Genomic DNA, 14,815 nt, shown 5'->3' with positions numbered 1-14,815 from the left:
CAATTAACTGAGCTTCAGAGTAAGGTCTAACATTAGTTGCTTTCCTGTCTCTTCGACTTTATGGAGGAAATACCTTAAGGTTCAGCTAAGCTGTGCCTATTTGGACAAGTTCCAACTCCAACTTAAGTCTTATACTGGATATAAGACTTTTCACAATCATAAGCAGATCATAGTATCTACACAAATTAATATTTTACATACTTGGAAATGAGCGCACAGCAAATTCATAACTTTTTTTAAAAATGCTAACCTTTATTAACTTGCTTAAATTAATTCCCCTTTGTCACAAATTCCTCATTATAATGACAATCAACTAGTTACACCTCTACAAATCACAGAATCACAGAATGTTAGGGATTGGAAGGGACCTCGAAAGATCATCTAGTCCAATCCCCCTGCTGGAGCAGGATTGCCTAGACCATATCACACAGGAACGCGTCCAGGCAGGTTTTGAATGTCTCCAGAGAAGGAGACTCCACAACCTCTCTGGGCAGCCTCTTCCAGTGTTCGGTCATCCTCACCGTAAAGAAGTTTTTCCTCATACAAAGACAATCTAGATTTTGTGATTACAGTGCCATTTATATTGTAAACAAGCAGCTAGTAAAATTTATGTAAACTGAAAAAGAGTATGTATTACCTAAACAATAAACTTTCTGAGGATTTGCAATTACCAAAATAAACACATTTCCTAACTATGAGAATCACTGTTACTGTCTGTACCTGTATTTACTGTTTCCTGGTCAATCATGCCACCTTCAGCAAAGCCCTCCAAATCATCCAATTTTACTTTCTCCCAAGGAATATATGAAACTCCCAGATCCACATCCCAGAATTGCTTGTATTCTGTTTTCACACCTTTATTCAAAGCCCATGCAATCTGAAAATAAAATGCAACCAGATAATCTGGTTAAATCATAAAACCTGTGAACAGAATGTTTCAGATCATTTTCTTCATGTTTCTGCCACTGCAGATCAATCTTCAGTGTCTATTTATTAAAGTTTACTTGGCCTCTGCAACAGGCATGTGGAAGATTAATGACATTAAAAAGCTTAAATTTGTTCTACATTAATTCTAACATATACATGGGGAAATTAAAAACACATTATTTCAAGGACTCATCCTAAAGCATTAAAGAAAGTAGAAAAAAACACAGCATTTAGTCATATACTTAAGTCTATAAGGATACTATTGAATTAAATATTAAGTGATCCACATGGTCAGGTACAGGGCTTAGGTTGTTTACAGTCTTGTACTCTTATCACTAGCAAGTACATAAGATGTTCTCCAAGTATTTCCTAAATACCAAGTCATAATTTCATTTCACTACTTTCGTATCTCCTGTTACTAGCTGCATTGTACAGAGAGAGGAAAGAAAACAATTTACACAGTATTGCTTCATTCTTCTTCTCCATATTTTACATTTGAACAAACAGCTGCTAAATGACAAATCATCATACTAAATCTGTACTATATTTGAAATGGACAGCATCCTTAGATTAAAATCAATTTACCTTAATAATTTTAGATCCAATTTTATAGGACCCAGAACTAAGTTTCTGAAGAGCACGATACGCATCTTGTCTATGAACCATACAGACATAAGCACAACCTCTTGGAGGAATCATCTATGGAAAAAAAACAATCATCTTAAAAAGTAGGAAAACCAGTACTTCAGATTACATAACTACACTAAGTGAATACTAATACTAAAAAAGGAAAGGCTTACACTGTAAACAATTGTTACCTTAATCAGCAATATTAACAATTTTGAGCATCAGCAAAACTTAAGAGTGATATTGGCAGGGTACTTCAGTTATAACATTTTCAAGGAGCAGCAGCAAGCTGAAGAATGTGTGCTAAAAATGACATGAAAAATTTGAATAACATGGAGCAGGCAAGAACTGGGAGCTATGCTATGACAATTTCAGAAAGCAGAGGTTGTTACCTCTTCTTAAGCTCCAAATTCACTGCGAGATGAGCAACAACCTTTCACAGAGGCACAAAGTAGTGATTAAAAGTATCTTGCATTTTTGAAGGGTAGACTCCTCATTCCTGAAGTGATATTTCCACTAACTTTAATGTTTTATTTAGGAAAGAAAAGTATGATGTGGCATGCAATCTTTGAAAGTTTGCCAATCGTATGACAACTGCTTGTTTTAGATTTAGTCAAAAATACAGGTGTGCTGTTATGTTATTTAGGAGCACACAGTAACATAAAGAATAAAAAATATTTAAGACAACAGATTTTAATGCAGTTCTTATAAAAATATGTTTAAGATACACAACAACGTTATCCTAGGTACTTAAAGCTTTGTGGAACGCATAGGATGAACTTTTTACAATATGTTTTGCCTGTGAAATATAACAGGCACTGGGACATTGTGGTTGTTACATTACTTTCCTTTGAACTTTCTTAATTGATAGTCCCTGCAAATCAAAATGAGGCTTAAATGTCAAGCTATGGGGGTTTTTTTGACTCGTGAAGCTTTTTGAAAGATTCTGTAATGCCACAAAAACCATTCCTTACTAATTACATATTTGAATATATTAATGAGATATGAAAAATAGTAAAAATATTATCTGAAATTAATGAGATTACATGAGAAGTACTTTAAATCTGCTGGAGCAAGAGACAAAAATCCAAATTTCTCTCATGTAGGTAAGTTATTTTAGGAGAAAGATACTTTTTCTTGAAGCCGAATTACAGGCCACACTGAAGCACAACTCTAAACATCCAGATCTAAATTACTCTAAATCATGAGAAATATATCTCCTAATTCTAAGTATCTTTTTACTTGTCACATTTTAGAATACACACTTGTTTACAGTACAATTTATTTTCTTCTAAATGTTTTATCCACATTTATTCTACTTAAGGAACCCTCTGTATGGAACGTAACCAAGAACAACATGGATACACATCAGTTTGTGTCCATTAATCCAAGAAAAAATGATACCTGCCCTGTGCCACATCACAAAAAAAGACAAAAGACGTAACTTTTTACTTGTTAAGACCCCGATTTAAAAAAATGTGTAAATTGTTAGTGCTTGGGAAAAGTCATTTTACCATGAAATGTACTCTCTTTAGTGCTTCAAAAGACAGTACGTGAAAACCAACAAGCCACAGTTTTTGAACAGTGATAAAAAAGTCTCCTAAATACAAGCTTAAGCTGCTAAAAGGAATTCAGAAGCATAAACATGTTTAAGTTGCTAGTGTGTAATCCCTGAAAATGCATAACATGCTTACTTACATTAATTGACTCTATTTGTCCAAATTCTTCAAACAAGTTAGTTAAATCTTGCTGTGTAGCCTTCTTGTCTACTTGTCCTACCCAAAGAGTAGTACTGCAAACTGTCAAGAGACACATTCATGTCAATCAAAATACTAGAATGTTAGTTTATAAAATACTCTATAGCATGGATATAAAAGGCTTTACAATTACACAGAAATGACTGATTAAAAAGCAAGAATAGTAAACCTATTACTCACTATATAAAGTACATTAACAAAAACATTAAAGGGTTAAAAGACACCAAACATATTCTGTATAAGTGTTCATTCTTCTTGTTTCATTTTCTTTTAAACAAAATAGTTGTTTGAAAAGAAAAGAAAAAATAAAATTCTGTAGATTATTAGCTAAGATAAACTGTAGTAGAAATTACTTAGGAAAAAAAAATCATTTCTATTCCATGTTCCATAAAAAACATGCCTGTAGGATTTAAAGTCCATTTTAACAAAGCAAGACTAAGTTCTAACTGGCTAGAAGTATATTACAGAAGGAACTTAACTGCAGTATTATGCACTGCATTTTCACCTGAAAGAAATGGCAACTATACTTTTACTTTACCTTGGAGAACATCCCAAAAAAAGAAACTTGGCTGAGGTCCCCCACTGAGCTGCAGATGTCCATGATACTCCTCACTCTTGTCAATTCCACCACAAGCCCAGATCCCTGCAATTTGTCTCCCAAATGCCCACTCCCATCCCCCTCGCTGAATATAAACACTCACTGACATGTGAACTAAAACTTCCGTCTCCCGTATGTACATGGTTCCAATTCTTTTGTCTCCCAAATATTATCTAAGTGTGCAAGCCTTGATAAACTCGTAACAGTTATTTCCACTTAACACAGAGTGATCAAAATCAGCAAGAGATTAGGCTGATATTGGTGGTTTTCCTCAAATATCTTACTACCCTGAGTAATCTACCCAGGATCCTAAAGGATCTAAGGCAGAACAAAACCAGACAACTTGGATCTCTTGGGCCTGCCCTATCCTGAACCAAGGAAACATCCTTTCTTCATCATCATCTTGCATCATCATCTTGACACATCACACATCCTTCCTGTACCAATCTTGGTGCACCAAACTGGAAACCAGTGTTGTGCGTTCCTCCGTCAACTGACAGTTTCAACTGACAGCAGTACTGAGAATGACTAGTCTTGAGATTTCTCTTCAACAAAACTTTTTCCTCACATGCTTGTAGATGTACATGTAGATGGCCCTTTTGTTTCTCATGGTGTTAAGCTCTATGAAACAATTCTTCAGACCTCAGCAAGTGGTATCAGTGGCTGTCACTGAACAAATTTCATGAAGTAAAATGCTTGTCAGGTGAATTACATATTTATTTATTTATTTATCTATCACACCAAAAAAAAGTTTCCACACTTCATTTAGCCTTCTTAATAACTTCTTTCCATGAGCCAGCTCACTTCACAGGACCTCAATTGCTGCTGCTGTTCATCAGGTTACTTAACATCCCTGCCTCGCAGCTCCCATCCATTGTGATTATAGCTCCCTGCTTTGTGGACTACTAGGAGAAATCTACACCATAAAACTGATTTGACTCTTTTCACGTGAAAAGCCAGAGAAGAAAAAAATATACATCTAAACTGTAGTACAGTCCGGAGTTTAAAGCCACCTTGGAATGATGTAAAATATTAACGTCAAGAGAACAGAACACACTCTCCTTTGCAAAAATTAATTTTGAACTGCTTATCTTGTCAGATAAATGATATAGTTTTAAGACACAAAATAAATGCAAAACTACATCAGAAACTGCGTATAACCTATCTAAACAAAGTTAACTTTGGGAACACAAGACGGCATCAAAGAGATCGCAGATTGTAACTTAGGGACAGCCCTTACTACTGTCTGTTCAGAAGTAAAATCATTGCTGCAACAGTATGATCAAAGTCAGTAAAATCATCAGCAGAACAGTATGATACTTGCTTTCCTCTAAGATGAAATGATGTACCTAAGTCATAAGAAACATCAGAAATGAAACTTATAAAAAAGAATATGGTTAGAGTATTTTGTAACAGTGCTCAAGCTAAATCTTGTTCTTTCAATGAAAAACAAAGCCCTTTTTCCCTTTAATACTACATTATTAAAACAGGAAGCAGCTGCCGCTTACCACTTAGTGTTTTTGACCGTATAGGAGGCAAACCCTTTTTCTGACGTTCTTTTTCCCTTTCCCTAGCCCTTCTTTCACTGGAATATGACCGAGACGACTTCCTCTTCCTTTCTCTTGATCTTGAGCGTGAACGTTTTCTGTGTTTACGTTTACGAGAACCAGACCGTGATCTAGACCTTCGTTTTCTTGGTGACCTACAAAATACTTAATTTCAGTATGCTGAGTTTAAAAAAAAAAAATTCTGATTTAGTTGTCTTTTAACTACAAACTTTAAGCACGATACAGATATTTCTGTTATATTCACTCAAACTGCTTCAGGAAGTAAACTTAACGCCATTAGTGTGAGGAACAGAACATACACCTCGAGCTTAAAACAAAACACATTCAAAATGTTCCATAATAGTATCTATTTTTCTGAAATAGAAAACCTGCCTAGCTGGTTATTAACCTAGCTGGTGTTACTTATTTTTGTTGCCTGAACAGGTCTTTAAATTTTTACAATAAATCATAGATATGCAAAATGAACTGTCATACAGAAAATCTGTATCTAACCCACAAATATTAAATGAACACCTTTTTTTCATTGCCAAAAACTGCTCATGACAATTCTGGAAAATACAGAATTGAGAATGATAATCACAAATTGCAACTTTGTTTCAGAAAACCTTCATTTACTTAATACAAGTTAATTATGAAACCTTGATCGAGATCTTGAACGAGTTCTTGATCTTGAACGAACAGCTGATTTCTTTTCTTCTTGTTCAAAAATCTCTTCTTCAGCAACATCCTGTGCTTCATCTATGTCCATATCCTGAGGTCAGACATAACAGATGTTCAATAACGTTTAATAAATATAGTCACAATATATATGAACATATGAAAGCACACATCCGTATTACTCATTTTGAAATCATCTTAGTATGTGTTTTCCTTTCAACTTCTGTAATCAAATTTAAAATAGTTTTACCTGTTGTTGAATATCCATTGAATCATCTACATTTGCTTCCACTTCTAAAAACTGCTGCTGACTACTCCCTTGTGATGGTGATGCAGAGTGCTCTGAACCAAAATTTCCTTCTTGATTCTCCTCAGGGCTTGCCTAAATAAAAAATAATATTACACCATTAAAAGCCTCATAATGCAAAATGTTTACTGTGTCAAAATGTAATAGTACATGAAACAACTGTTCAAGTATCTCTGAAAAACTATTTATCAAGTTTCTCTTATTTTCCCACTTCCCATCAATGCGAAAGCTGAACTGGATGTCACTCCATTCCATTCCTTTTTTTGGATCATCCTTAAATACAAAACTTTGAAATAATTAATATTCCTGACTATAAAAAAATTACTATCTATTTGCTGAATCAAAAAAACAAAGTACACTATTTGCTGCTTAATTTGGCTGGCTTCAAAACAAAAACTCACAGGACAGACAACAGTGATGGCAGCCGTATGTACAGTGACACTGAAAGATAGCCATTGGTCACCTATGCACGTGCATTAATTAATTATATTTTGTTATTAATATAATGAACATGTTTGCAATAGCAATTGAACTAGTTAAAAAATTTACATTTAACTCCAAACTTTCTTACAGTGCATGATTTAAGACAAGGGAGGGTGCTGTGTCATTTATGTCAGCATGACAATTACAAGAGACCTAACAAAACAAGCACTTTCGAAAAAACACCAAAATTAAAAAATGTAAAATACTAAATGTGTTGTTGATTTGCTGGAGAAAAAACTGTAACAGCCTGTACAATGAACTGAAAGTATCGATTTGGAATAAGTATCTGTAAGATACTAAAGACATTCAAGAAATACAGGAAATGCAACGAAAATACTGAGAAATGCTATCAGGACAAGTTTGAAAAGTAATTTTAAACATATAATTCAATGTTGCAGGTAAACATTTCAGTGATTCTCATTACATTTTCACTTTAATGAAACAAATGCTAGGTATTCTATCTGCCAGGAAAATGGTAGAAAGCTAGGAGAATGACGTGTAGTACCAAGGTTTTCTTAATCTTCATATTTTTAAGCAGCTTATAATGACAGTTTGCAGAAAACCAAAAAATCCTACTTTAACGCATTTGCCTTCTAACATTATCTGGTTTGTCTTATTTTCCTTAAATTTAATTATTCTTAAACAATCTGTTTCTTGATATCAATTCCTACATTTCTTGTTGTTCCTTCTGTGTCTGTCTTCTATCGTCTCCTCACCTCCCTCTGCTCCTAATCACATGCTTAATAATTTTGTTTTGTGTTTTATCTTTCCTCCTCTTTCCCTTAATGTTTCTCACTGATGCTTAAACACAGAATTAAAGAACATCTTCCCCAAAACATGTTTCAGTCATTACAGAGTAGTTCCAGCAGAAGTTTGTAACTTTTAGCTGCTATCAACGTGAAAATAAAACTCCCTCTCCGTACTGACTAGACAAGAAGCTGAGTGGACCTGAAGGGAAACAACTTCTGGACTTGGAATAGAAGATCAAATAATAAGGGGTGAGTCATATGAACATTCTACCCATAAACGTACTGTAACTTAATTTCACAGATGAAATTAATTTAAACTCTAATTCTGCTTATGTTACAATAAGGTAACAGTAAGGCATTCAGCATTTTTATTTTCAAATTTGATAATTACTTTTAGATACGTCACACCAAAAGCTCCTAAAACAGATGCACTCTTTGAAGTTATATTCCTTTACAACATTTTTTAGTGTTTGAAGCCAGAAATTGCTAGATATCCACCAACATCAAAAACTATTTAGTCTGTAGCTATGTTCTACAAACTTTCTCAGTTACTGCACTTAAATGAGAAATGAAAATCAAACATAGTAAAATAAAGCAGTAGAATACGAAAATAGTATCTAGTAAAAATTAAATTACTATTTTTCTAAACAATTAAAAAATCAAAGTCACAAACTCAAATGACATTCTTGACTGAAAACCGAGCAACTGCACCTTTGCACATCTTAAATTAAAATCCCCAACAGATGTTTGTTAAGTTTGTGGTCCCTTAGATTTTCTTTCCATCTAAGATTTCTGTTTTACTGTGAAACTAGATCCAAATACTTCACAGAAAGTCCACTTTATATCTCGTCAGTATCAAGACAGAATAAACTTTTGGGGTTTTTTCTAATGGGATCAGGAGGGGAAAAGCAGAGCTAAATACAGAGGACTAATCTCAGAAGAAATAACCCAATTTACTTCAATGTAGAGTAGACAGGACCCAGTTCACATAGTTAAGAAGGAATCTTGGGTTTTCTCACACAGTCAGTCCCACATATTTGGTTGTATTTTTTTTTCTGCTTTAAGATCTTTCTCCCGCTTATACCACGTACTCTGCAAGCTGTTAGATGATCAGCTAGTGACAAAGGCTTTCATTATAAGAGAAGTGTCAGTAACAAGACAACTTTGTCTTAAGAGTATGAATTTGTTATCAGTGGAGAACATAATTATTATGACGGCCACCAGATGGAGTTCCTACCTTTTGAGGCTGCTGTTGCTCCAGAAGCTGTTGTCTGAGATGTTCTAAATTTTGTTGCTGTAGCTGTTCAGCTAGTTGGTGAAAAAGTGAGTTGTTCACAGATTCTGGTACTAACGGCCTAAAATGATATAATTTAAATAAAAAAACACAACAGTTTTTCTCTTGGTTTAAACAGTTGGTAAGCAGGTCTTCACAACTGAGTTTGAAGTTTAACGAAAAACGTAAAATAATGAAGACAATGTAGCTAGTTTCACCTTCCATTATCATCGTTATCACATTAATGCTATGAATATAGCTAACAAAGCAAAGAATGTGCTAACTCTAAGATGAAGTCAACAAAACTTCTGGCACACAGACTTATATTAAATATTTTTTAAATGTATATGTTTCATTAATTTAGTAAACTGTCTTTTCCTACGGTTTTAGTACACTTACGCTTTTAAAGAAACAACATTTTCTTTACTATTTAATCCTAAAGTTCAACTAGTGTTAGGCAAATTTTAGCATTTTCTATAAAAAGCATAGCTTGATCTTACAGTTGGGAAGTGGGAGTTTCCTTTTTAGGCTCTTCATTTTGTTCAGATTCTTCCCCGAAGTCAAACCTGTCCATCAGCTTCTAGGAGAAAGCAAAATAAGCATTACTGAGTAGTCCTTATATGTCCCTTTATGTATATTTACTTTTCAAAAGAAAAATGCTCTTATTTCTCAACTTAAAAAAAGCTTTGGCAAATAACCTGAATAGAAAATTAAATATCATACTGCTATTGCTACCAAACTCTTGAATACTTCAAATACCAAATTTTGTCCATGGCTTTCCTGAGCTCTGGCTGCTGTTACAAGTACAACCACATGTTCTTTCCATAGTAAATAACAACTAGTTTGGAGGAAGGCTTAAATAAAGATTAATTTTATGTAATGGTACCTTTAATTATAAGAAATCACTATGAAGAGGCTAACTATTCAATCCTTTAGCAATCCGCAAACTAGTCTGCTCATATCAAGAGAAGACCTACAGCTTGATTACTTCACGAAGAATTACTGTATTTTCACACACGTGTCATTTAGATAACCTGAATTCCTTCAAATACACTACTCCTTGAAAACAACTTCTCACATAGTCTGCAAAAAATCAAAGCAAGCAGTTACCATGTAAGAGGAATAAGCCTCCAAAGGGATAAAAAGAAAGGTATCTGACAGGAAAAAAAGAAACACTTGGATAAACTTCCTGTTTATCTGTAAAGATGTCTATGCTGTAGTTCTGCTGAACTAAAGAAGTTTGTTTATTAATTTTTAAACAGCCCAGAAGCATTTCAGTAGCATTTTACTTTCTTGAAGACAAAACTAAAGAACAAGCATGAAGAAATACAACAAACATTATTTGTCACTGAGATTGTCTTTTTCCAGTAACTATTAACTGATAGAGCAGTGCTATCAAACCCACATCCATGCACAAGTCTATGGGACCTGATGAGGTGCATCCACGGGTCCTGAGGGAACTGGCAGATGAAGTTGCTAAGCCGCTATCCATCATTTTTGAGAAGTCGTGGCAGTCTGGGGAAGTTCCTGCTGACTGGAAAGGGGGAAACATAACCTCATCTTCAAGAAGGGGAAAAAGGAAGACCCGGGGAACTACAGGCCAGTCAGTCTCACCTCTGTGCCTGGCAAGATCATGGAGCAGATCCTCTTGGAAACTATACTGAGGCACACGGAAATCAAGGAGGTGATTGGTGACAGCCAACATGGCTTCACCAAGGGCAAATCATGCCTGACAAATCTTGTGGTCTTCTACGACAGTGTTACAGCACTGGTGGATAGGGGAAGAGCAACTGACATCACCTACCTGGACCTGTGCAAAGCATTTGACGCTGTCCCGCACGACATCCTTGTCTCTAAATTGGAGAGACATGGACTTGACGGATAGACCGCTCGGTGGATAAGGAATTGGCTGGATGGTCGCACTCAAAGAGTTACAGTCAACGGCTCAATGTCCAAGTGGACACCAGTGACGAGTGGTGTTCCTCAGGGGTCGGTACTGGGACCGGTCCTGTTTAACGTCTTTATTGGTGACATGGACAGTGAGATTGAGCGCGCCCTCAGCAAGCTTGCCGATGACACCAAGCTGTGTGGTGGGGTCGACACACTGGAGGGAAGGGATGCCATCCAGAGGGACCCTGACAGGCTTGAGAGGTGGGCCTGTGCAAACCGCATGAAGTTCAACAAGGCCAAGTTGTTGCGGGTCGGGGCAATCCCAAGCACAAATACAGGCTGGCTGGAGAATGGATCGACAGCAGCCCTGAGGAGAAGGACTTGGGGGTGATGGTTGATGAGAACCTCAACATGATCCGACAGTGTGTGCTTGCAGCCCAGAAGGCCAATCATATCCTGGGCTGCATCAAAAGCAGCGTGGCCAGCAGGTCGAGGGAGGTGATTCTCCCCCTCTACTCTGCTCTCAGGAGACCCCACCTGCAGTACTGCATCCAACTCTGGGGCCCCCAACAGAAGAAGGACATGGAGCTGTGGAACAAGTCCAGAGGAGGGCCACGAAGATGATCAGAGGGCTGGAGCACCTCTCCTATGAAGACAGGCTGAGAGAGTTGGGGCTCTTCAGCCTGGAGAAGAGAAGGCAGCTCCGGGGGGACCTTATAGCAGCCTTCCAGTACCTGAAGGGGGTTTACAGGAAAGCGGGAGAGGGACTTTTTACAAGGGCATGTAGTGACAGGACAAGGGGTAACGATTTTAAACTGAAAGAGGGTAGATTTAGGTTAGATATTAGGAAGAAATTCTTTACTGTGAGGGTGGTGAGACACTGGAACAGGTTGCCCAGAGAAGCTGTGGCTGCCCCCTCCCTGGCTGTGTTTAAGGCCAGGCTGGATGGTGCTTTGAGCAACCTGGTCTAGTGGAAAGGTGTCCCTGCCTGTGGCAGGGGGGTTGGAACTAGATGATCTTTAAGGTCTCTTCCAACCGAAACCATTCTATGATTCATGCATCTTTATGCCTTGGAAGTCTTCTGAAAAGCATAGTTGATGCTGTACTAGAAATTGCCATAACAGCTTCTGAAACCCTAGTCTCAGAAGAAAAAAACAAGAGAATGAGAATATAGGGCAGTCATTTTGAAATACCAAGGCAAAAACATCTCCAGTAACAAGCCACGATGATTCAGTAGCCCATTTTCCCTCTCGGGATGCTCTATTTACTCTCAATTACTGGAGTCCGGCAAGAAGAACAAAGCATAAACCAAGAGACTGATCAATTAAGAATTTAGAACTATTTTCCCAATGAAATACTCTAATATATATGAAAACAGGACTGAATATATCTCTCAGAAAACACAGCTGAAACATAGACCATCAAGCTTATGTGAGATGGGATGCTAAAATCCAGAATAACTTTCACCTTTAAAGCAAGGTGGTCACCTTTTTATTTTTTTTTCATATTGTTAGAATATTTTCAAGTAAAGCATTTGCAAAATGCTGCTGCTCTGAAATTCAAACACCATGCATTTTACAAAAACAACCAGTCTCCTCTTTAAAATATCAATCAACATGTATCTTCCATCATGACACAGTAAAAAGGAAGATTAACAGAATATGTACTATTTAATCATCTGAGAAAATGAACAAATGGAAAGTAGTCAACAACTTACGATACGCAAAAAATAATTTAGTTAAACTTGTGCCAGAGAAAACCAAAGAACTTCCAGCCAAGACAGGCAAATCTGCAGTATTTTTGTTTAAATTTGTTTTAAATAACACAGTAGATATTAAAGGGAAAAATCTGAACTGAAATATCTTGATTTCTAAATAAATTCTAACAGACTACTCTCTACGATAAAGCAACAGAAATTAAAACAAATTAAATATCAGGATACCTAAGTTAACCTACCACACACAGGCATATAAAAGTATAGAACTTTCCATGAATGCTACACCTGTTACTTTAACTAAGAAAATAATATGTTCAGAAAAAGCAATGGGAATGACTAAAGACATGAAAAAAGATTTTTATTCTGAAGGAAACAAAATTCTTCTTAAGGATCAGGATAGTCTCTTTAGAAATTACAATAAAAGGAATAGGACATAAATGTATAGGAAATGGTGATAAAAATCTTTACTATAACAAAAGGATATGGTCATGTAGCAAGATCACAAATGATGCACACTTCACATTGACAAAAGAAAGGATTTTTTCACATAATGCATATTAATTTGCACAACTTACTACCACAAGATACTATGCAGACTGAAGAGCTTGAAAACAAAGGATTAAAAGAACTGCCAAATTTATTAAAAATGTAGATTTTTTTAAAAAGATGGATACTTATGTGTTCATCAAATATTTTCCTGTACTATTTATATCTGTTATCCAATTCACCATCATTATATCATGGAATGAGAACTAAGCTTCACTGTTTTCTTTGGATCATGACGCTTGTTTATTTATCATAAAAGCTGTCTTTTTTTTTGTCTGCCAACTGAGAACACTTGCCTTTTGGACACTGCTTTCAACCATGTAAGTATTTCTATATCCACATCACGGCCCCATCCTCCATTCTCTCAACTCCATCACAAGTCTGTTCAGTATCTTCTACAGAAACTACTCGATATTTCTAATTATTGCTTTCAGGAATTGCTAGATTCTCTGATCTTGCTGCTGCAGCTTTTTTAAGATGTTCTGCATTGGTCACTGTACCTTAGGTAAGAATACTTCATCAATTTCCATGAGATGACAGTATCTCTTCTGCCCCATTCTTCGTAAATCTTAGGACAGTCCAGGTTGAAAGGGACCTCAATAGGTCTCAGTCCAACTTTCTGCTCACAGTAAGCTTAGCTATGAGCTCAGATCAGGTTACCCAGGGCTTTATCCAGTTAAGTCTTGGAAACATCTTAGTTTCCAACAACTGAAACTGCACAATCTTTCCAAGAACCTATTCCAGTGCTTGACCATCCTCATGGAAAAAAAAAGGTTTTCCTTAGACCCACTCTGAACCATTTCATTTCCATTTCTGTCTGTTGTCTATAAGCCTGCTGCTATGATGTGCTGTGAAGAGCCTGGCTTCATCTTCTTGCTGACATTCCCATAGGTGCCAGGGGGGCTGCTGTTAGGTGTCCCCCGAAGCTGCCTCTGCCCCAGGCTGAACCTGCTCCAGTCCTTCAGGGGGCAAGTGCTCCAGCCCTGATCATTTTGGTGGTCCTCCACTAAACGCACTCTAGTTTGTCAATGTCTTTCCTGTACAGGGGCAGTAGTGGGCAAAACTGGACGTGATACTCTAGATGCAGTCTAGAGTAGATGAGATGTCTAGATGGGATGATTTTTTCCATCAGTCCCCTGGCTATACTCCTGTTCACACAGCCCAGGATGCTGTTGGCCCTCTTTGCTGCCAGGGCACTCTGCTGGCTCATGCTTTGTTGTTAACAACTTATTTTCTTATAAAGACTAGAACCCCAGAGATTAAACTACTGTATGTCTGATACTCAAACAAAGGCTGTTAACAGTCTAGTTTTGCTGTTCATTGTACTGTTCTGACACCTTGGTTTTTGATACTTGTATCTCTAACTGTATCATCACCTGCAATTGAGGCGTTTTGTGTCAAATATAGAACTATTGCAAGCTCTCTAAAATGCATACAAAAACTCTATAACTTCAGAACATCCTGGAAGATCACTAACAAAGATCTAGATTTGTTGTCAGGAAGCAAAGCATTCCCAAAACTTTTCCTCTTAAAAAATCTGGTTTATAGTTTTTATTTTATTTGGGCGTGCTATTTGGACTTTGTTATTAGTTACTTTGAAGCCGCTCCAGTCTGCCCCTGAGGACTGAGTGCTCATTAGCAGTTGCAGCATATCTTTTTCTTTATCTTAATCTAAATGAATCTACTTAATGCATTCAAGATTGCTCTGCAGTGTGA

General features: G+C 36.6%; 1 protein-coding gene across 6 annotated transcripts in view; it reads right to left on the bottom strand.

Annotated features, from left to right (window-relative positions):
• The window catches only part of SCAF8 (SR-related CTD associated factor 8), a 104,735-nt gene that overhangs the window by 47,731 nt on the left and 42,189 nt on the right, over positions 1-14,815 (bottom strand). For 5 of the 6 annotated variants that reach the window (XR_011048617.1, XM_068405984.1, XM_068405974.1 and 2 more), the window contains 8 exons: positions 9,447-9,526; positions 8,911-9,028; positions 6,385-6,516; positions 6,116-6,228; positions 5,418-5,611; positions 3,253-3,353; positions 1,513-1,626; positions 721-877 (listed from right to left, as the gene is read on the bottom strand). Coding sequence is in view for 5 of the 6 variants with exons in the window: in XM_068405984.1 (XP_068262085.1) it covers positions 721-877; positions 1,513-1,626; positions 3,253-3,353; positions 5,418-5,611; positions 6,116-6,228; positions 6,385-6,516; positions 8,911-9,028; positions 9,447-9,526 (1,009 nt within the window). In the remaining variant the exon portion in view is untranslated. The remainder of the gene's footprint in view (positions 1-720; positions 878-1,512; positions 1,627-3,252; positions 3,354-5,417; positions 5,612-6,115; positions 6,229-6,384; positions 6,517-8,910; positions 9,029-9,446; positions 9,527-14,815) is intronic. The other variant, XM_068405998.1, reaches the window with a different exon arrangement.

Source organism: Nyctibius grandis, chromosome 1 (genome assembly GCF_013368605.1).
Source record: "Nyctibius grandis isolate bNycGra1 chromosome 1, bNycGra1.pri, whole genome shotgun sequence".
Classification (NCBI taxonomy): Eukaryota; Metazoa; Chordata; class Aves; order Nyctibiiformes; family Nyctibiidae; genus Nyctibius; species Nyctibius grandis.
Note: the sequence above shows the minus strand (reverse complement) of the source record. Positions and strands in the feature narration are given on the sequence as shown.